General features: G+C 37.4%; 1 protein-coding gene across 3 annotated transcripts; it reads right to left on the reverse strand.

The window, feature by feature from the left end:
- Positions 1 to 1,492: 1,492 nt before the first annotated feature.
- Positions 1,493 to 17,191, reverse strand: run (segmentation protein runt). 3 transcript variants are annotated; one of them, XM_089638942.1, is made up of 3 exons: positions 16,464 to 17,191; positions 11,436 to 11,601; positions 1,493 to 2,902 (listed from the first exon to the last, which is right to left on the reverse strand). In XM_089638942.1, the coding sequence occupies exons 1-3, from the start codon at positions 16,906 to 16,908 to the stop codon at positions 2,263 to 2,265; spliced, it is 1,251 nt and encodes a 416-aa protein (XP_089495068.1). In that variant the 5' UTR covers positions 16,909 to 17,191; the 3' UTR covers positions 1,493 to 2,262. The 3 variants fall into 3 exon arrangements, with proteins under 3 accessions (XP_089495068.1, XP_089495061.1, XP_089495054.1); XM_089638935.1 differs by having other exon boundaries at positions 1,493 to 2,927; positions 11,422 to 11,601; XM_089638928.1 differs by having other exon boundaries at positions 1,493 to 2,927; positions 11,422 to 11,613.
- Between the last annotated feature and the right edge of the window lie 535 nt (positions 17,192 to 17,726).

Below are 17,726 nucleotides of genomic sequence, written 5' to 3' on the forward strand. Positions count from 1 at the left end.
AATATATCGTCTGTAAGTGGCCTCACCACAGTTTGATAATGCCTTGAGAAGGCGAAACAACTGTCACACGTAATAATAATAATAGTTTATAAATAGGTACATATAAACTATTTTTCTGTAAATTGAACTATAATACTATATGATATATAAAAGAAAAATTTTAAAAACAAGTTGCTATTTATTTTCATAATTTTTTACCGGTTTTCAAATGTTTGGTAGAAGTTTTTCAATGAATAAGAATGCATTAGTAGGTGTGTAAGAAAAACAGTGTATTATTTTGTATTTCATCATAATTTAATTTTTCAATATTAATCTTCTCTTTAAAATATCTATTTAGATAACTTTACAATATAATAATGATAACTATACAATTTACACGACTCCACTTAAAATAGTACCTTAAGTAATGAGACGTCCATTTACCTAATTTTATTAATTACTTTGTACTATTCACATATCTTACAATATATAATTTACATTATGCATATTTACAATTATTCGAGTTTCAGCAGGGAAGGTTATAAATTGTTAGATTATAACCGGAACATAACATATTTATATGCATTAAATACAGAATATCACAAAGAAAGTACAAAAAAAACGAAGAACAACTTTTCAGAAGGCGTGGCAATAATATATATTGTGAAAGCATTTTTTAATTAAGAGTATTAAATAAATTTTTTTCATTTGTGGAATGTAATTTAACATTTAAATTGCCGATTGAGACCACTCGAATCATTAAAATGGTAGAAATATGAAATGTGCATGTAAACAAAGACTGTTAGGATTGATGTATTGCGAATGAAGCCAATTTGGACGTGTCCCTTTGTCATGTACATACAGTGTTCATTCAAAATGAAACCTCGTCGTAATCGTGGCTGAATTGAATTGTGATTGATAAAAAGCTCGACGTCCTTTTCACACTTGGTCTATCATATATCCGCGAACGAAGGACGTAAAACATACGTGAGTACGTGTTATACGCAGGACATTATGTGTTTTAGGGAATTTTTCCGAACTTTGTTCAGCTTTGCGTGACGCGCGTTAAGTGGGGATTGAATACCGGTCGTTGATTGGTAGATAGGACGCACGGTGGCGTCATTAAACTCGACGTGATGATGAAAACTTTATAAAAATGTTTCTATTGTTCGTGGTGCTTTAATTATGAGATTTATAATGCAAAAACACTTTTAATACATGACGTGACACATTGAAACAGGGGTGGAATTTATAATTAGAATGCAGGGAAAATAGTTGTCTGAATTATTCTCATATGAATAGAACCTTTTTTATATTCGTAAATACGACAAAACATCAAATTGAATATGGAATCAAATTAATATCAATCAAACATCGGAATAATAATATACAGGATGTTTGGGGGTAAAATGAACAAACTTCGGGAGGTGATTACATGTTATAGTACGAGTAAAACATAAATTGCAACGTTTTAGAGTAGTTTTCGTGTACAAAAATTGAATTGTTTGTATGGAGAAATTAATAATATTCTATGGAAAAATGTTTTTGTAAAGGAAAAAAAAACAACGAAATTTCGTCAAAGGAACAAACTAATTTATCTTTTTTACTTCTACCATCATATAGAATCACCTCCCGAAGTTTGTGCACATTACCAACCTGTATTTTGCATTAGTCATCAAACTATTTTTTTTTTAATTTGCCCCCATATAAGATAATTCTTATATGATAATTCTCATAAGCTTAGTACCACATTTGAAATCAAATAAAACACTGGTCGATTTTACAACTTGATTCCAATTCGGGAGATGAATTATAAAATGACTTCAATGCCAATAATGGATATCTGAGTGAATTACGATATCGATAACACTGTGATGTAATTATTTTCCGCTGCTTTATTTGCTTCGAATGCATTATTGCGTCTGCTAAAATATGTATTATCTCTATAAATAAATTTTAATTCTCATGAACTATTTACACTTATGAGTTATATCGTGGAATTATCAGCTTTTCCGGAAAGCGGCGAAACGCTTTCGCCCGGTTCTGTATTTGCACTAAATATTGACGTCAAATTAATTGTGCATAATATTTCAACATTAGCGTAGAATTTTTACTGATCCGATAAATTATTAACATTATTACAGCCATTAACACACGTTTTAAATTATATTTACACATTGTCTTTTGAATACCCAACTATCATAGGGCTTACTTTGCAAGTTAAAGATTTTGTTTACACTGTCAATAAGGATTAATATATTGTATTTGTTCATTAAAAGGCGGTTAATACGGTCGCCAAACTGATTTTTGTGCGGAAACTGTGGCACTTGTTAATTTTGTTGATGTTGGACTTGCTGAACCTACCCTCGTCGCTCTTACTACGGGTGCCTTTAACTCGTTCCTCCCATGCTTGGGTCTGTCCTGAACTGTCGAGTCTGGGTGCTGCACCTCTCCTTCCAATTGTCTTCTTTTTAATTCTCTCAATTCTAAACTGGCGGGTCTCGCTGGGTGAAAGGCGGACTTTACTACTTCGATCGTTTCATCGTCAGAATCTTCTCCGTTAGAATGTAGTTCATCGGTCGAGTTCACTTCAGATCCGTTGGTTTTTATTTCTTCTTTTTTAGAGATTGGCGAGGGGCTAAGACTTCTGCCACTGCTTGTGGGGGAGAGCCTCACACTGAGGGCGTCAGCGGAAGATGCGTCGCTTTGGAAACTTCTTCCAAGGGAGCCAAAGTCGTAAGGGTTGAGTCCGTTCTTGAGGGCGAGGTCTGGGCGGAGGGCTTCCATGGTGAGGTCGGTGGGGTGTGGCGCGAAGGGCAGAAGGGCGCCCGGGGGGAGAAAGGCTCCCGGGGGCGGCAGCAGGGAGGAGGCGTTGAGGCCACTTGCGAGGGAGAAGAGATCTGCTCCACCAACCGTGGGAGGTCTGCCCACTGTTCCTCCAGGAGAACCTTCAAAAAAGAAGAAAAAAACTCAGTTAGTTTTCAAACAATAATTCATAGTGATATTTTAGATTCAGTAGGAAAATTATAATATTTTATGTCAAACATAAAACACACTCGTGGATTTTTAATGAAACCAATAATCCCAGTGAGATAACGGGGCTATGCGATAAAGGAAAGCCCCTGACCGTTTGTTCCGCCCAGCGCGAGCGAGGGATCAAACCGACCCAATGATACCCGTGACTCGTGAAGGCTTAACTAACAAGCTTACGTTTAATTATATGTGCTTTCGAATATTAATGAGGTCCGGTCAGGCAGCCACCTACTGCCATTATTTAGCGCAAAAGATTATAAAATTCAATCAGGATGAACAGAAGAAAACTGCTAATATTTTAAGCATTTTTTTTTGCATCTCATGCTTTCTATTCTACCTACATATCGCATTGGAGAAATTTTTTGTTCCAATTGAAGCATATTGAATTATTCTCAGTATGTATTTGGTATTGGGAAAGTACAGGAAGTAGGAAGTAGAACCGACGCCATGTTTCAGCTAGCAGCAATGGAGCTTGCGGTCATCGATGAAGAGTGGGAATGGAAGCTCAGAGCGAAATCCTCTCTAGGGATGAGTCGTACAGAGGGGGTGAGTGGGTGAAAGGATGGGTGGTTGGGATGTGGGTGGGATGGGAGGGATTTGTTTAGTAATTTTGTGTGAATTGATTGATTGCCGTTGCCACCGGTAGAGCATGTTCCATTAACGACTCATATTTTGGACCATGTAAATTTTGGTTAAAATGCACTACACATTTTTTTATTTGTTTATGCATTTTTTTGTACTCTGAGCTCCATTGTAACATCTCTCTCTCTTTCGCATAAAATGTGCAATTAATAAGGGAACTCCCAGCGGTAGTACGACGATAATGAAATACGAATCAGAAATACGACAAAAAACCATTCACTATTAACGTCTCTCTTTCGACATAGATTTTGCAACAGGAGAACATTATCTCAATACCTAACAAGTATCTATATATCAATACGAATTACGAATCAGTAACACGATTTTTAAATTAAATAGTTTACTCTTTCTCATAAACGGCGCATTTAGATAACAAATAAAATATACATAAAGCGGAACGCCTTTATTACGAAAGAGTGTTGTTAGAAGTCACTTAATTTTTGTGTTTTTCAGCCTTTAAATAGCAACATGTTTTAATGTTGCCAGATACGCAAAGCTACTCGTACCAAAGTAGGTACGAACAATATATTCAATCTATTCTTTAGCCAGAGGGCACAATGCGTCATTACAGCAGCGTGCTTAAAGCCCTGTGTAGGGGAGGGGTAGGATGGGGCACGTTAGTGTTTTGATAAGGCCCCCCTTTGAGCCCCGCGACAATCTGTTAACCCAGCTCGGGCCCCGCTGATCGCGGTACAATTATGCACCCCTGCTTCCCCGACGCGTCTCTACCAGGGCTGGCGAAATGTATCATTAATGATGATGATGAATTGCAAAAAGAACACGTGTTCTGATTATTGTGTCATTTTTAACGCATAATTGATTTATTATTATCAATTTTAATAGTTGCCTCGGTACGGAATTATGTATATTCAGTCATTCTTTTATAACGCTTTATTATTGAGGCTCGTGAATATCGAGTCATTGAAAAAAGGTTCAGTCAATGAACAGACAGATTTCTCAGTTCAATGAATAGATAAATCTATATGTGGCTATGAAATCATTCATCTGGTCGAAAAAGAATTGGGATATTTAATTCATTCATAAGGCCTGTAATCCCGTTTTTAACGGGAATTACCAATAATTTGTAGACATTAATAAATTAGCAATACTCATTTTTCTCCGTGTGATAGCAATAACAAAGTAAGCACCGCACGGTGATAAGCACTACTCTCTGAACTCACTACACTACTCTAGTGCCATCCAAATCTCATACAGCCCTGCAGTATGAGATTTGGATGGCACTAGAGGGAGGGAGGGAAGGAAGGGCTAATGCCAGCGCTCACCCCTCCGAAGGCTGCGTGGGAATCGGGGGGTTGAGAATTATTTATCGAGCACGCTGCAAGCAAGCCGGACTCATGTTGTAGTGACACTTTTTTCATCAATCTGACCAGAGGATTCGGCCTGGACAAACCAGACTGCTCAATTATACATATTGAACGGACAAATCGTACCTGGGAACCGTGAAAGGGCCATCAGAATTGAGATCATTTTTTGTCGTGAAAATCGTCGATTTAGGCCGGGTTGTTTAATCACCAAGCAATAGTATGTATAGCTAATTTTCAATCAAAATGTCAAAGCGTACATTGAGCCCCATTCTAACATTTGAAACCAATGTTTCTCGCCACATTCAATGACCATCAAATCACAATCAGCGCTCTTTAGATTTTTTATACATTTACAGTCCATTAGAGCTTTTAAACAAATTGTTATCAGCTGACAAGCATAATAATATGATCATTATGCTATGAATGGTCGTCAAACGTGAATAAATTTTGAAACAATCCAACTAAAACTTCGCATTTTCAGACTTGAAAATATGCTTTTTTTTCTAAATATCATTTTTATAAACCGCCGTTAAAAGACATTTCAGAAATATAATTCACATATGTCATTGAAAATATGAGAATTTAAATATATTATTAGTTACTTTTAAATATATCTATTTGAATTTCTCTTTAGTTTTCGGTAATGAATTAATGCAAATCTTGGAGGCGGAAATTAATCCACTTCCCGATATCCGATCGAGCTAAAACTCGGCGGATAGACTTGATATTGATGAGAATGCATTCTATCGACTTTTGGTGGTAATCACATACACACACACTGACGCATTTCTCTGATTTCGGATGACTTTATTGCTGTTAATATACAAAATAAATGTCTGTCCTATCCGGCCGGGATTGGTAGAGTTGTCAACTCCAATTCCTGAGGAGGAAGGTTCAATCCTCAGTCAAACCAAAATATTTTATTTCTTTAGTTTAAGAGACATTTTAAAATACTTGTAATATAGTAAAAAAACTTTGTGTTACGGGTTTTTTTTTAAATATTTTAAACACGTTATTCACTTGCTTTCAAAAGAGGAGATATTTGGCTGCAGCTTTTTCAGGGTATAAATTCGCCGTATTTATTATATCAACTCAGAATACCGATTCTGGCGTAGTTTGTCGGTGGATATTAATACTGTAAGTTTGTTTCTTTGCGCCCGATGTGCAATAGAGAGCAACAAGAGTGGGCGTATTTCGTGCAGTTCAGAGTTCACAGATGCAACAGCTTCCCCCAGCGTCTAATGGGCTACCACCCCCCTCGGGGGAGGGGTTGTTGGGGTGTGGGTGACTCACACAGAGTGTTGTTTCACTTACCCACTGCGGACGCGCTGCTCAAGTATTCTCAAAAAGAATACACAAACGGCAAAAAAGCACCGCGCATTATACATCCTAGCCCCACCATTAGGGGACTAATGCATATCGTTGTTCGGCAACTTACTTAGCTTCTATGATTATATTTGAATACATTATGAGGATATCATGAATAGATTCTTATGATATACATTGTGCGTCGTGTAAAACAAGAATAATCTTTATATGACAAAAAGCACCAGAAAAGATGAGGATGGACTAATAACGGGGAGTTTGCTCTACGCTCACATTTCAATTATTTTTGATGTATAAAATAAAATATCCATAAAGAAACATAGAAATATACAAATAAAAGTGTATTCACTGCGGATTCGTGAATTAATTCATCTCAGTAAAAAGATTAAAAAGATTTCGTTATATAACTAATGCCGAATCTTTAAACATGTCTACAATATTCTTAAATTTATTGCCAAATTGATGTAGTCAATTTATAGGTGTATGAGTTTCATAGTTTGTTTTAAAATTGTCACAGAAAAATATAGCACTTTGCCTCGTATTTCTGGTAGGTACGTAAAATTTTATTATATTTTTTGACAGTTAAATTGATAATTCAAAGCGCCACAACTCATAATGGTAATGAGGTTGCTTGCAGAAAATGGGTTGTGTTTATTTATTGACGGAATACTGCCTATTATTACACTATCTGATTATGACAATATATGTAATAAGATACATAATAAATTAATGAAGCAAAGATGAAAATATGACATGTATTTTATAATTAATGGGAATATTCAATTAAAGCTTGCACAAGATTTGGTAGAGTTCATGTTTTAGACATTACTTAGATGGGCACCAACAATTTCAAGGCTCTTGACTTAACTTGAGTTATCAAGTCTCGCCGTTCTTTACAGAGGAGAATTGTACCCATAATTAGTAGAGCGTTGATAAGGGAAAAGCAATTTATTATTTCTGAGTCTACGGCAAGGAATGATGTAACGAAGAAGGTGAATTCAAGATACAATTAATAATTTTAGGGTTGCAAATGAGATCAAAGACTTCTTTTTGTTAATCTATTGAAGAAATAACCATAAAATTCCATATGGAAAAATTTGTAAATTTCACATCAGAGCATTCGAAATTTGTAGTGCTGCTAGTTGCTGCTTCGTCCAGATTCTCCTTGATACTAAAAAAACAAGATTATCCGCATCTAGGTAGGTACCTACCTAGCGAGGTCAAATATATATAACCATACATTGATTTAGATCAGTTTATATAAGACTAAAGGTATTATTAGTTTTTTTACTTCTGTGTACCTCCATCAGATTGATGTGTTATTAGTACTTAGAATCATATTCCTTCAAAATTGCATAAATTTATAATTAATTTCGATAGAATCCCGTCGAAGATACACGGCAACATTTCAACTGATAATGCAGGGCAGTACAAAAATAAGAGAGTTCACATTGTTAATGTGCAGTGCCTTTCAAATACACTCGGGCCGGCCAGCGCCAAAGGGTATCGCGTGGTATAAAGACAGAAGCTTGGGGAAAACTCTCGGTGGAGCTTTTTGTATGGCGTCTCTATGGTAGCACCACCCCTTCCAACCTCCAACGTGAAGTCGGTATACAAGGTGTTTCGCACCCCTAATTGAGGAAAATTATGCTCTTATTTGTTTCAAGGTGAATGATACCGACATTAGAAATGATATTAAAGAGTAATAAATTTCAAACATGATATATCCTAAATTCAAAAACGTGAAAAGAGACGTATTTTTAAATAATATCACAGGTATAGTTCATAAAATTATTTGCTGTTGCTAGCTGACTTTGTCCCATAGTTTTGGCAATTGGAAAATATAAAAATGAAGTTTCAAACAGCTGTCATGACACCGGAGCTCTCTTTAACAATAGCTGTTAAATAAATTTAACAGCTGTTTCTAATGTCAGGCTACTTTTTTGAGAAATAAATTAATAAAATGACTTCCAAATCATCACGAAAATCATTTATGCTAATCTTGGAAGAATATGCACATATATTTCTACCAAGTTGCTAATAATAGTACAGATGCTACATTAATTGCATATTTATTTTATTTCTTCGGTATAAATACATGATAGTATAACCGTCTTGTACATAATATATTCCGTGCAGTTAAAATGGATCCGCCACATCTGTGTATCTATTACTAACTTCGTGTAATCTAGGTACAAGCGAGTGTTTGAAATGCTCAGTCTTGTTACATTTGGTATTGTTATATTTAAACATTATTTTGGAACAAGTAGCTCTCGTACGTATATGAAATTCAATGAGGTTAATTACATCCGGGAAAAGTAGTATACTTGCCAATATAACTTATATAAGCAAGCCAAATAAACGATTATAAATTACTAAGAAACTACATGTCAAATATTTAATAAGTGCAGAGTTAAGAATAATTTAAATCAGCCTGTATCAGGTCGTGTTGTGTTCACGGTTCAGGAAAGAGAAGTAGAAGGTTCACGTTTCAATACCTGTGCAGGCTATACGAAAAAAAGGTCGAAACCAACCCGACCTCTGGCCAGTGGCTCTCGGAGTGGAAGTAGAGGGTATAGGGGGGGCAGTGGGTGGCTGGAGGAAAGGAGGATGGGGGCAAGCAACCTACTGAGGTATATTAAGCACAGCAACTCGACTACACTGGCACATACCGTGTATAATGCTCCTAAGTGCAAACGAACCTCGGTAAATGAAAAAAGGCCAAATATTCTGAGAATGGATTTTATGCCAAAAGTTTTCGAGTAGTGAAATTAATTGTTGACCTGCAAACATATCTGCGCTTTGAATTGATTGACTTTATTGATAACCAGTCTTATAGAAAAGCATGTTGGGTAGTTTTTAGCCGTGAAAAATATTTGTAAATATATGGTAACTTGATTTGATGAATTGCTTTTCATACTTTACTAGCTAAGATCCGTGAAAAATCAAGAGTTAATCGGAATTCTTGACAAATAATACTTCAAATAATTTTCTGTTAAACATATTATATATTTATTTTTTTGGGAAACTTAATGAGTTAAAACTGAAATTGGAATATTTTATGAATATTAACGACCATCATACGAAAATTTTAAACAGAAAAAGATTGTGTTGAATTTAGAAATTGAACCCTCAGCTTTGCTCAATTCCTAGATGCGACCGATCCTTTTCTGATTTTTCTGTTTCAAATTGTCATCAATGATTAAATATTATATTATTATTAGGTATTTTACTATTGCCTGTCTGAATTTGTCACACAATGAGTAACACTTTTGAAAGAGACACAAAGTAAATTTGAGTTCATTGAACCAGATTTAACGCATGACAAACGCACATTCAACGAAATTAGTGTTTTTGATGATTTGGAAAAGGACTTATAGTAACGCTTTCATTCGTATCAAGTTGCAATTGGATGATGATTGTGAATGCTCAGGGAAACTGTGTGTTCTGGGTCTAGCCCAGTTAAAAGCCAAAAGCGTGAATTTCCTCAAAGATCAGATTAACGTAAAGTTTGGTTAAAAAATGACTAGCAGAATTGTCACCTACATCTTAGAAAGATGATTTAACACTTGATTGCAATCTTTGAGCTATTTTCTTCCATTCTGAGCCTTTTAATAAAATTGTTGATATTTTGCGAGATTTTATTTTGAAGGTTCTATTGATTTACAGTAGGTGGAGCCGATCGATCCGGAGATGGACGACAACTTTTTTAGCGACCCTTTGGACTGGGGGGGCGGTCTCTCCAAGGGGGCGCAAAATGAAAAAGCTGTGTCCACCCGGGGCTACGGTGGAAGTGTTCCGCTTTACACTCGTACCCCCTCACCTCCCCCTTTCGGCTGGGAAAGAGATGTGAGTTATGAGCGGCGGCCGAACTCTTACACAATCGATAGCCCCCCGAACCGCCCCCTGATTTATTATATCATCCGCAACATGCTACCACTTTTTAAAATACTCCTCCATTAATGTGCATACCGATTTATCGGGATTGAAATCTCAATTTTTGGTAGGCTTTTATACTACATAACGCATAGAAAACGATTTGGGCTCCCGTGTTACTGCAGCGCTTTGCTTTCCCCATGAGGCACCGTGTCGCTGGAGTAAGAGTTTTAGCATAAATGGTTTATATCAGCAAGAAATGACAGCGTTTCTCGATATGTTATACATTGCGAAAGATCTACATTATTTTTGTAAAACGTTTTCTTAAATATACTAATTCCAAACATAGTTCTTTTATATTTTTTATTTGTTATTTTATGCATTCGTGTATTTCATGGTCACTATATTGACATGCTTTGTGATATCCCAACTAATTAAAAAAAATCGTCTTGTCTCAAAGACGTCACGTAACGTAGTTACATTTAAAAAAAGAAACTAATCTATTTATTTAAAAATTAAAACTAAATTTTTTTTTGTACAAATATGTATGTAAATTCATCCAAATTTTGATTGTCGTGAGTTTGCTGTGTTTGAAGAAGTGTTTATTTTTTCTAGTCGGCCAGTCGGGCTAGTCGTTTCCCAGAATTTTCAAGAAATTTCATAGTTTATTTTCAAGTTCTAATATTGCACTAAAAAAATAATAGCATTGCTAATTTATTAATAATATTTTTTAGTCATTGGTTAAAAACAGGATAGCAGGAATGAGGAAAGATTTAACAGTTTTCCTGATAAACTTTTAGTAAATTATAAGTATATTATCACAAGGTCGCGCATTTGCATTAATAATATATCATGACGAAATGCAAAAATATTCGGATTTTCATCAACACGTGCTCCTTCATCATGATAATGTATTCGTAATTGACTAAAACTTTATAAGGAAAAGCCTGTTAATTCCTTCGTAAGGCCCGCAATCCCGTTCTTAACCGGTATGCTAATACTTTGAAGAGATTCTTAACTCATTTTTATCCGTGAACTGACCAGTTGTTGCACATAACTGATATAAGAACATAACTTGAACTTTTCCAGAAATTGAAATAAAAACTTTGAAATATGATGAAATTGTTCGAATTCTATGAAAAAAATTTGTTTGTATGGTTCTGCCATTGAGAAGTCTGTCACAGAATGTCTTTGAAACTATCAAGTTCGAACGAATATAAGATAAATAAGAAAGTCTTACCTTTGATGAGAGACGGGTGTAATCCTTGCGGGCCTTGGGGGCCATGCGGAGGGCGGAGGTGCATGGGCGGCTGGCGGAAGTAGTCTGGCAGGTAGGCGGCGGGCAGGTTCATGTAGGCGGCGTCCAGCCAGCCTGGCAGCAGGAAGGGGCTGAAGGCGCCGGGATGACCGTACCCCAAGTCTGGGAACCACACTAATAACGGGTTAATTATGTGCTCATATGGGAAAGGCATTCAATTAGTTCAATTAAAACATATTTTATTATAATGGGTTCAATCCCAACAGAAATTTAAGCTAATTAAATAACAAAATAGAATAATTGTGGTATTAATCACGATGATATGCATAAAATAAATAATAAGTACAAATAAGTTAAACTTGGCTCATGCTACATTAAAAAACATAATCTATTTAGTTTTGCTTTACTGGAAAACTGTTTTACATTTATTTTACAGATTATAATTGATGATTGTTGTGAAACATTTTGTACCTACTCATATATCGTATGAATGTATATTTATAATGTTGCACTTTGGGTAATATTTTACTACCTACAGTAAACCATTGCTATTTTGAATTGTTTCAGAGCTTACTCTATTTTTTAAGGTAATTTAACTGATGTGAGATGATCTTAAATACTCGCGAATTTGGAAGGCGGGTATGGGTACTGCCAACTGGGAACCATTTATTGGATAAACAACACCCCTGCCAAAGGTCGCCCCGAGTGGTTTGGCACGTTTGGTGATTTAGCAGGGGTGCCCGGGTTCATAGGGTTGGTAGAGATTTGTTGACCCATCGCCTTGCATCGCAGTGGAAGGGATGGATTCGTACGTCCCACGTCCCAGTCGTACCCACCCCTGATACTTTCTTCCTTCAAAGAAGTTCCCCTCCTTTCTTTCACAAAAAGACCTTCCACACAGCATCTCCAAAGATGACATAGGCCATGACGGATTTTTTTTCATGTTTGGAGCTAATGTAAAAAGTTTGGTCTAGTTAATAGAATCATCGAAGACCTTTAAGTTTATATTTGGATGAGTTGTCTGTAAGAACGAAGCCGTCGTTAATGGTGTAACAATCTACTACGCTGCATTTGTTTGTAGCAACTGCGTCTGACGGCGCAGCGTAAACCAGAAATGCACCGATAAAACTTCCTCGCGTTAAAAAGCGCTCAAAGAAGATTTGATAAACAAAGTTTAACTGCGGACTTCCAGTGTTATTAAAGTCCATGGAACACACTCCGGCGGTGTCTTTACTAACTGCGCTTGATTTATCAGCTCTAGCTTCAGTGTTGAGATTTCCTGCTGGATTGTTTGTATACAGACTCGGCGGACTACCGTTTTCTTAGCGCCCATATGGTCGCGGTGTTTATGTCAATTTTCAGTGGTTAGAATAAGCTTTACAGCAAACTTTCATGGCTTTATTAGAGATACTCTTCTACACCAATCTCAGATTCCGTTCACGGATAGATAAAAGATATTTCTTATGATCTATTTAGTAATTTACCTAATATATTTCAAAGGAGGGAGTCTGTGATGAACTACTAATTCATTTAATGACTAATATGACGCATTTGTCGGAGAAGATCAAAGTAAGGGCAATGTGCCGCGTTTTACGAGATGTAGCGACAAGTTGTGATGATAAGAAATAAACAAAGAATAGATCACGATAGTCCTCAGTCCTTGCCTTGTAGATCTTTGATAAGGTAATATTATTTTTTTTTAAATTTGTAATAATATTTCATGGTGAATTTATTGATTTATATTTTACGCCCTACCGGCTTTTGCAAACAGGTTATATATATATATACTATAATAATTTAGTATAACTTTATTAAAGAAGTAAAATTTGCTAAAATAACACCTAACACTAATGTATATTTATGAGGTATGTTATTATAGCCTTCATGTAACTAAATTCCGTAAGTCGAACACATCTACTATTTTTGAGAAAGTATTGCCAACCTCATGCAATTTAGGCAAAAGCGAGTATCTAAATAATAATTTAGTGTAGAATCCGAGTGTATTTTCAATAAATCATCGACACAAGTCTCGCGAGGTACCAGGGCGGTATGCGGCAGCTGGAAGCAATGTTCCCCCTCTAGGTCGTCACCGCAAGTTTCAGTGGGCGGGGGGCAGGGTCGGCTCGGCGGGCGGAAGGGAAACTTGTGGATGCCACCGAACAAATCATCTACTGGCTTTTGAGAAATGTATTAAAGAATTTAATCAAGACAAAAGAAGGGATAACGGAATGATTGCATGCGATGCAATGAGGCCATTGAACAATGCTTGTTGAAGGGACGGGCTTTAAAACAATGTAATAACATAAGCGGAGGAATTGATGCAACTTTAGGTTCCATTAACTGTTAGTTAATAGGATAAAATTTAGAAGCTGCGGGCAGTAAATATTAATTCAAGCAGTTGTAATGATTTGTATTTATGTATTTTATATTGGACTAAGCCAAAAAGGGTGACTTAATAAAAGTGAGAATACGAACGGTAATAATTTGAATAAAGAATCTCAGATTTTATATATTTTGTGGACGATCAGTAGCGGGTCATACCCGCAAAAATGGTAGTGCGCTAAAAGATTGTCGGAGAAATTTCAATATCATAGTAACTCAGCGCGTATAGATAATTAATGTTTTCAGGTGACATTTCTCAATGAGAGATGTGGAATCCGCGCGCACCACGTGACTTATGACATGATAGAAAGAACGAAAATTCGAAACTGGCTTAATTTAACTTAATACTATATAATTATTACTGCTATTTGCTTTGATTTTTGTTATTATTTTTAGTTTAACTGAAATTTAGGGAAGGCGATGGACCAACGCTCCTTAGCCGCCACTGGATACGATGCATATTTAAGAGGCGAAAATAAATATCAATGGACACTGTTTGGTCTAAAGCCAATCCAAGGTTATAATATGGAGCGTGTGCTTGGTGCAATAAGTGGTCTGCCATCACGATCAAGACGGATGTGTCTGACTACGGGACATGTGGGAGTGTGGGTGAGGCGAGTGGAGGTCAGGAGGAGAAGCCAGGAGCAGTTCAGTTCTATTTTTGTTTAACTGCCCGACATTTTCAAATAAACACACACAAGCTGACCACATAGAAAGCACAAAGAGTCCGCAACTCCGAGAGCCGCATGTGAACTATTATTTTAACGAATAAATCAATTCTTGTCTTAATAAACTTGAAAGAGCGTATCACATCACATCAGACGCATTCCGTATTTAAGCTTCAAACCAAAAAGACAAGTAAGGTAGGACCAACTGGACGCCAAATCCTTGCTGCATGGCTGCAAACTGCATGTTATCTTTTTGCACAGAAAGTTTTCAGGACTATAAGCACCGCACATTGTTGGATTTGTGTCGGCGCGTGGCATTCAAGGACACCGTACCAAGCCAAATGAGCAGGTTTATAATTTAAACCATACCTCGTACATCATCTGTTATCTAGCGTCGGCGCTTGCCCAACATTTTACGTGATAAATTGAAGCCTGTCATATTTGCACAAATAAAATTGAGTAAACGAAAACCATTTTTGGTACTGATATACAAATTGTCCTAGAATGACGATTGTGAGAAAAGTGTACATTTATGTAAAGAAGTGCGCGAGTTTGCTGTTGCCAACATAATAATTTACGCCAACGCGAATGTCGGAAAAGTGTCGTAGCAAATAAAAAACGAATCCAAGTGCATTTCAACAAATGACACTGTACGTTTGCTGAACAGATTTCGACGTTAATTGCATTAAATCTCCACAAAAATAAAACGCATTGAAAACAGGACAGTAAAATAAACTTCAAGAATCATTACTCTACAGTATTTTCATTGAAATTAGAAATCAAAGATTTTTTTTTGTTTTCTTATTCTGATTTCAAAACGTAATGACAAATCTACCTCCCCATTCTAATAAGGTCAGCTTAACCCTCAATTCCGTTGCCAAGGTAAATCCCAATTAATAAATATTGTCCCAAGCTTTCCGGCTTGGTACAGTAATAGGTAATTCACAAATCATAAATAATATTCCCCTCGTCAGGCGGAGAGAGTAAACAAAGATAAATTGGGATTAAGCCGAGCGATGTGGAAACGAAAATGTGGATAAAGCGGTTTAAAAGCTTACGGGTATTTTTAAGTCGGTACATCTCCTGTCGAGAATTCCTCCGCAGTCGCCGAACCTTGAGAAAAATCCCGACTGCCAAATGCAAAACAATATTATTATTTGAATAAAGCCAGAATGAATGTTTTAGTAACGCGCACACCTCAACCGAGCATCTGCGGGTTCATATCTCAAGCCACGGGAACAATTGTGTAACCATTGCGGTACCATTACGAGGCCGCAAGCAAACAGTGCGCTGTTCTTTTTATAAATATGTGAATTCATTTGTTAATAAGATCTTGTGTTTGCCTAAATTTAGGAGATTTAACTAGATTACGTTGCCGAACAAATAGTGACGCGGAAAGGTTCGGATTTTTTGCGGTATCACGATAAGAAAAAATACAGAGCGTCGAGATAACTTAATGTGTGCTCTGACAAAAGGCTCATTTGCCAAAAGAAAATATTTGCTTTTCATTGAGTTTTTTTGATAAGACTTTGCAATACGTGCACCACTAAATAAATACTATGTGATTTGGAATAACCTTAATTTATCTTCTTTTTAATGGTTTGCTGGAAGTATTTTCTTAAAAATTTTATTATACGCATGTATTTGTAAATACGCGAGTGTTTCATACTTGATATATATGGGAACTGTTAAATTATCAATGACCTTTACCTACGTTACATACCGGTTTTTATATTATTGAAAGCCTAGTTCTCTATATCAAAACAAATATATTGATTATACATACATACGATATTTGATAAACATAATATATGACACATTGGGAATATACCAGTAGATATACATATATGCTGGTAGCTGGTAGGTACTTCATTTGACACAAATCATTGGCATTTGATAAATGTTGACATTTTTGTCAATAATGAATAATTGAAACAGAAGTAAACAATGAAGAAAAGGAATAACAAAACATACTTTGTTTAGTTCTGGGCTCGCGGGGTCCATCCACGGTGACCTTGATGGCCTTGCCGTAGGTAGCCACCTGGTGGGGGAAGGTGCCGATGGTAATGGTCAGCGAGAAGGACTTGCCGCGGCCGCTGCGACCCACGAAGCGCAGGTCGTTGAACTTGGCCACCTGGTTCTTCATGACCGCGGTGCAGTTCCTCAGCTCGGCCATGCAGTTCTCATCGTTGCCCGCGCGCACCGTCACCACCGTGCCGTCGGTGACGTCGTCCAGCGCCACCACCTTGAAGGCCAGCGGCAGGGACTTGTTGGAGCGCCAGTGCGTGGGCAGCGCCGAGCACAGTACTGCGGGGGAGCCGGTCTGCACCAGGTCTCCGTGCGCCGCCTGGTAGTACTGCTGCACGCGCGAGAACATGTCCGCCATGGCCGGCCCGCCTTCTCTTCCTGGCAGGTGCATGGAGATGTTCACTAGATATACCTACAATCCTACACGACGCTTTAACACTTTCAAACAAACTACTTCACTTCAAAAATATTTTAAAAACACACTTCAGTTCACAAATAAAAAAGTTTTCATAATTCACTTTTAAAAGTCAGAGCGGTAAAAGTTTGAAACTTTAAGACCTTCGCGAAAGGTTTCTACGGAGTTGGTAAACAAAGTTTATTGCGGTCCTCGAAGAAAGCTCCGTAAGCATGCGCGGTCTGCACTACACAACTGGAAGGGAGACGGGAAAGTTACTTAAGTTTACGCGAGATCCTAAGAAAGCACAAGACGTCTTGCCACGAGCATGCGCGCTCCTCGAAGTCCCAATTTCGACTGATGGCTGTGACAGAACTTTTTCCGATGGTCAATATTTTGCGTGTACGGAGTGAACCCCACCCCGCGGCTTCTCCCTCTGCGGTGAAGGCATCTCGTAAAAACCGGCGCGCCAGACGGAGACGGAGCCCGCCGGACGGGCCCGGCGTGAGCGGCAGAGCGAGACAGCCAACACACCGAGTGCGGCTTTGAAAAAATCCACCGCGGTTGGGGTGGGAGAGTGGGACGGGTGGATTTTTTTGAAACCTCGGCTCGGTGTATCGGTGTGAGGTGATTGTTCCGCGCCAGACAGGGACGGCGCGAGTGTGGCGGCGAGGCGGGAAACCGCACCACCCACCCCCACCCCCCGCAACCTGCCCTGATGCCCGAGAATTTTTTCATTTTGAAAACTTTTATTTTATAAAAATATTTATTTTTAAACTTAAGTAAATTAAAGTCAATCACTGTCAAGGCTTGAG

This window comes from Hesperophylax consimilis, chromosome 1, assembly GCF_061612785.1.
Source record: "Hesperophylax consimilis isolate HC1 chromosome 1, BYU_Hcon_1.0, whole genome shotgun sequence".
Lineage (NCBI taxonomy): Eukaryota > Metazoa > Arthropoda > Insecta > Trichoptera > Limnephilidae > Hesperophylax > Hesperophylax consimilis.

Coding starts and splice junctions, on each gene's coding strand:
- run (XM_089638928.1), bottom strand. CDS start 16,908: ATGCACCTGCCAGGAAGAGAAGGCGGGCCGGCCATGGCGGACATGTTC. Junction 11,614..16,463: donor CGAGCCCAGAACTAAACAAA/GTATGTTTTGTT, acceptor ACCCGTTATTAG/TGTGGTTCCCAGACTTGGGG. Junction 2,928..11,421: donor ACACCCGTCTCTCATCAAAG/GTAAGACTTTCT, acceptor TCTTTTTTGAAG/GTTCTCCTGGAGGAACAGTG.